Here is a 4,518-nt window from a genome sequence, read left to right as displayed (position 1 = left end):
ATTTACATAGTGCATTTATCATAATAGTGTCTATAAGTTCGAAAAAAAATTGACAATATTCGATAAAAACATTCGGTATATAAAAATGCATTGCCGTTTCAATACAAAAACATTACTCTAGTGATGACATTGTTATATCCTTCTTTTTATTTTGTACTTTATATATTCACAAGTGGTTTGTTCAATTTTTATTCAATAAAAGCATGGATGTAAGTAAAACTTTTAGTTGTTTATGCGCATAAATTGATTTCTTATTTATTTTTATAGTATATCAAAATTCAATGCCTAATCCTTTATTAAAGAAAGGGTGCATATCACAAATCAATCGATAGGGCAATACTATTCAAAGATGATCTCATTCGTTTGTTTTTCTCGTTATGTCTTTGATGCTTTGCATTGTACCTACTAAATTGTAACAATGAAACATCAAATCAATTAGTACACGTTGCCGAAACAATCGTACAATAGCTATTTATATTTTCATAAATACGAGTATATCAGTCTGTACATGGTTGAAGTATTCGTAACAGCTTTCCGTATTCAGTATTTATCCACGCAAAGACTAAAGTAGTCTACAAGCATTTTTTACGAAATTCCTTTTCTTGTGATTCTTTGTCTTGGCTCCCGGCCGCAAAACTATTGTACCATTCCCTGTATTCCGACCACATGTGGATCCGTTCGGACTAAAAGCACCTGTAATGCAAAATACATACATAATATATTTTCATAAGTCGGGAAATTTGCAATCTAACATTAGAGGTAGCTAGCCGGTGTCTGAATTTATAGTACAATTTCTTACACTCCATTTCGTCATCCCGTTAATGCGTTATTACATATATATAGGTTTACGCTACATATAATTTTACATACAATTAGTTATGTGTAATCCTGTTATCTCTGTAAATGCTGTATGTACTGTAAACAGATAGGCCGTTATTTGTACAATTTATGTTAACGAATAAACTGATTACTACCGATTAATTATAGTATTGCGTATTTTTTTTTATATCTCTTCACTGGCTACGCTCGAAAGGAAATATATTCCTTGTAAAATAATGAAGAGTAACGATTAAAGTTAAGTACGGTGGTGTAAGTGAGATTCACGCTCCGTTCCCACACTTTTACCGCGTGTGCGCTCGTGAAAATCGTCGAAATTTTATTCTATGTTCGGGTTTGACGTGAAAGTAGACCATTTTAGTTATCGTACTTTCTTATACCGTACAATTAAATCAACACACTAATGTTATCCACGTATAATTTTCCGCCTCTAGTTTCTACTTCAAACGTTAAGTTCATTCAATCTTTGTTTCACGCGGGATTATCGATGCATAAAGCGAAAAAGTTCATTCTTTGGGCAATGCTGCAAGCATGTGTGTATATACACGTGTGCGTCGTTTACATACACTCGCGCGTTATTCAAGAATCAAGATCGATTCCTACAGTCGCGCGATCTGAAGATGTGTTCACACCTTACAAGACGCGCCTAAAGTTCTCGACGTCAAATCGACGTTTATGGTCATTAATTTTCTACGATCTTTCTATTTAATAAATTTATCACACCACTCTAAATAATTAGAGAAAAATTGTGCGTATTTAAAACGATCATTCACATTGGATTCTGCTAAATTTGCTAAATAATTTCATATATAGATGCTTGTAACTTCATTTGATCTGGAAAAAGGCATTACCACAAGTTCGTTAATTTTGGTATAGTCTATCGAAAGAATTCATCGTATGCGTCCCTGGCACAGCCATAACCGGCAGATCCATATATAACCTCGACCGTTGGTCAAATACTGATCAGGGTAGACCACCTGCTAAATCTAGACCAACGTTCAACCCTCCCTTTTGTCTTGTCGACCGACTGTCGGTCGATTTGCGATCACGAACGTTCCTCGGGTAATACTTCGTGTCGAGAAACGAGAAAGGAAAAGTACATGAGGCGAGAGAGTCGCAAAAATAATCTACTTCGAATTCTGCTGGCCTGATACATCTGTCTCCTCACGAACCGCGAACGTGATGACGATATACTTAAAGACGAGGCGACAGCAGCAGCAGGATCAACTCACCCGTAAGTAGAAGCGTGCGTATCCGGCACAGTTAATACATTATGCATCTTGTCGAGGAGTTTCCAAGAAAGTGTACTGTTCTTTTCGCACACGCATTACCGTCTAAACAACTGGTCAGCGTCTATGATCGGATCGGCCACGTGTGAATCGACGCCACCTTCATTGTTCTCGCTCATACAGATCAACGTGTTAATAACCGACAAGAATCGCGATCGATGATATCATTCATTAGCAATTTTTTTCTTGTCTACACAACGAAATGATATTACAACGCACGATATTATCAGTGTTTTCGATCTGTGAAATTAAAGAAAGGGAAAGGACTTGATTGAAGAAAATTAGCAGACGGAGGTGTCAAGAACCTTGACAAGGTCACTCACTTAGCATTCTCCAAATAAAATCTACGTTTTCCAGTCTTTCAACATACTATACTGGGTGTTTCGCCTAAACATCTCCTTCAATTACGATGATACAAGAACGACAGAATATATGAAGAAAAAATATTTTTGGCGCAAGGTAATTTTTTCTCTCTCGCACATCATAGCTGATATTAAAATGCGTTCAGAAATGCATAATAATGTGACCTTGACTCGCGAAATTAAAGTTGAACGTGAAATTTATTTCCATCGGGATCGCAGGTTTCAATGACGAGGGAGGATAACCTGTGAGACACCCTGTATATCTCCAGTGCCGATATACTCAGCGATTATTTATTATTATTACGATCCACTCACACGCACGTATTATAGAATGAAAGATACGATAGTTGCCGCTGCATCGAGGAATCTCACGCGTGGAGAAAACAGAGGTAAAAGAATCTACTCACTTATTACAGAAGGAGATCTTGGACCGGCAGAGTATAATCTCAGGTCGTCCTGATAATCGTCATCGCAGCGACGCATCTCGTGGAGACATCGCGACGCCAAATGCCGGAAGACGCTCATGACTCCGACGTCCTCTTTCACGGACGTTCTTAGAAGCTTACAGCCTAGGGCACGACCGAGCCTCTCAGCTTCGTCCCTGAAACAATGCTATGCTCGAGATTACTCGAAATTGCGCCGCTAATTAAGCAAACTAGGCGTTACGCTTACGGATCAATGACGCACTGATCAACGAGGTCCATCTTGTTTTGTACAAGAACCGTGGGAATTTCGCCGCACTCGTTCTCCACCTGCAAAACAGAAACGCTTTTATCAGTCTGCGAACTGGGATTCAGACTCTTTTCTTTTTCTAATTAACGCTAACAAAGTAGCTACCGTTCAAACGAAGATTTCGTACATTCTAAGAAATCGTCATTAGCGTAATTGAGCCTTAAAGAGAATTTGTACCTGTTCCATTTTAAACTGTGAAATGTACAGTTTCGTTTAATTCTCGTTCTGTTTCTGTGGAAGGAATATAGTCGAAACGAATATATTCACCAGTGACAACTATTCTCGGCGATTTGTACATGTTCCAAGGCTCAGTTACACCTCTCTCGACTGTTTCTCTGTAGCCGAATGAGATAAAAAAAAAAAGCGAACATACAAGTTTCTACGAAAGGAATTCGAGAGCATGTCCGATGATCTCGAACGATGATCGGAATCATCTACGGCCTAACGTGCTTTTTATCCGGTGCCCGTCATAAATTACCGACGGACGTACTAATACTGTCGTTATTAATCTTATACATAAACTTATATTACACTGATTATGCTATTTCACAGTAAGCCCCTTTCGAAATCATTAAATTTCTCGATAAATCTTCCCAGAGTTTTTCGTCGTTGCTTTTATAGCGTAGCCACTAATCAACTTTCAATTATTCGTGTCGTTGGGATACCATATTGTTTTGCGCAACGCGTTCGCGTATCAAAGAGGTATCATTAAGGAACACCGTATAAAACAACGGATCGTGTAAGAGTATACTTTTAAGGCATTGCGAATTGCACGTACTACACAATCGCGTGCATTCTCTAAGTACTTTAGACTCGTTTTACGCGAGAGGAAAACCGGAAAGTGTATCGACGGGAGATTCAATTTTTCTTTGAACGTTCTTCGAAAGATTCTGTATATGTATTTATCAGATGCTGTACCGAACGAAACGAATAAAAAAAAAGTGCTGAATTTTCTCTTCACATTCGATAAAATTTACGACTACTGAATAACAAAACAAAACTACATAATTCACACATCATAAAGTAATAAAGAAACTATACGAAAAGACCAAAAAGAAGTAGTTAAAAGAACAAGAGCAAGGGGCCTCGAACGCATTACATGCACGTAACAACTGATCCCCCCCACCTAGAAAGGGACACGATTCTACGAAGCGCATATTCGCAAAACAATCTAAGACCTAACGTGTGTCGCTACCTGTGGAAACGTTCAGCTGTGGAGCGACTTAAAATCAGCCCCTTGCTTTAATGGCACCTTCACTTTCACATTCCACCATCCGTCGTGACTACCTACGGAAACG

At 38.4% G+C, this 4,518-nt stretch overlaps 1 protein-coding gene across 1 annotated transcript in view; it reads right to left on the bottom strand.

Annotated features, from left to right (window-relative positions):
- Positions 1–366: 366 nt before the first annotated feature.
- Positions 367–4,518, bottom strand: part of LOC108574065 (ras-related protein Rab-23) — a 12,405-nt gene continuing 8,253 nt past the window's right edge. Inside the window, exons 4-6 of the mRNA XM_017936577.1 lie at positions 3,161–3,240; positions 2,896–3,089; positions 367–693 (exon numbers count right to left, since the gene is read on the bottom strand). Coding sequence (XP_017792066.1) covers positions 563–693; positions 2,896–3,089; positions 3,161–3,240 — 405 coding nt within the window. The 3' untranslated portion in view covers positions 367–562. The remainder of the gene's footprint in view (positions 694–2,895; positions 3,090–3,160; positions 3,241–4,518) is intronic.

This window comes from Habropoda laboriosa, unplaced genomic scaffold, assembly GCF_001263275.1.
Source record: "Habropoda laboriosa isolate 0110345459 unplaced genomic scaffold, ASM126327v1 scaffold145, whole genome shotgun sequence".
NCBI classification, from domain to species: domain Eukaryota; kingdom Metazoa; phylum Arthropoda; class Insecta; order Hymenoptera; family Apidae; genus Habropoda; species Habropoda laboriosa.
This window is presented reverse-complemented; position numbering and strand designations above follow the sequence as displayed.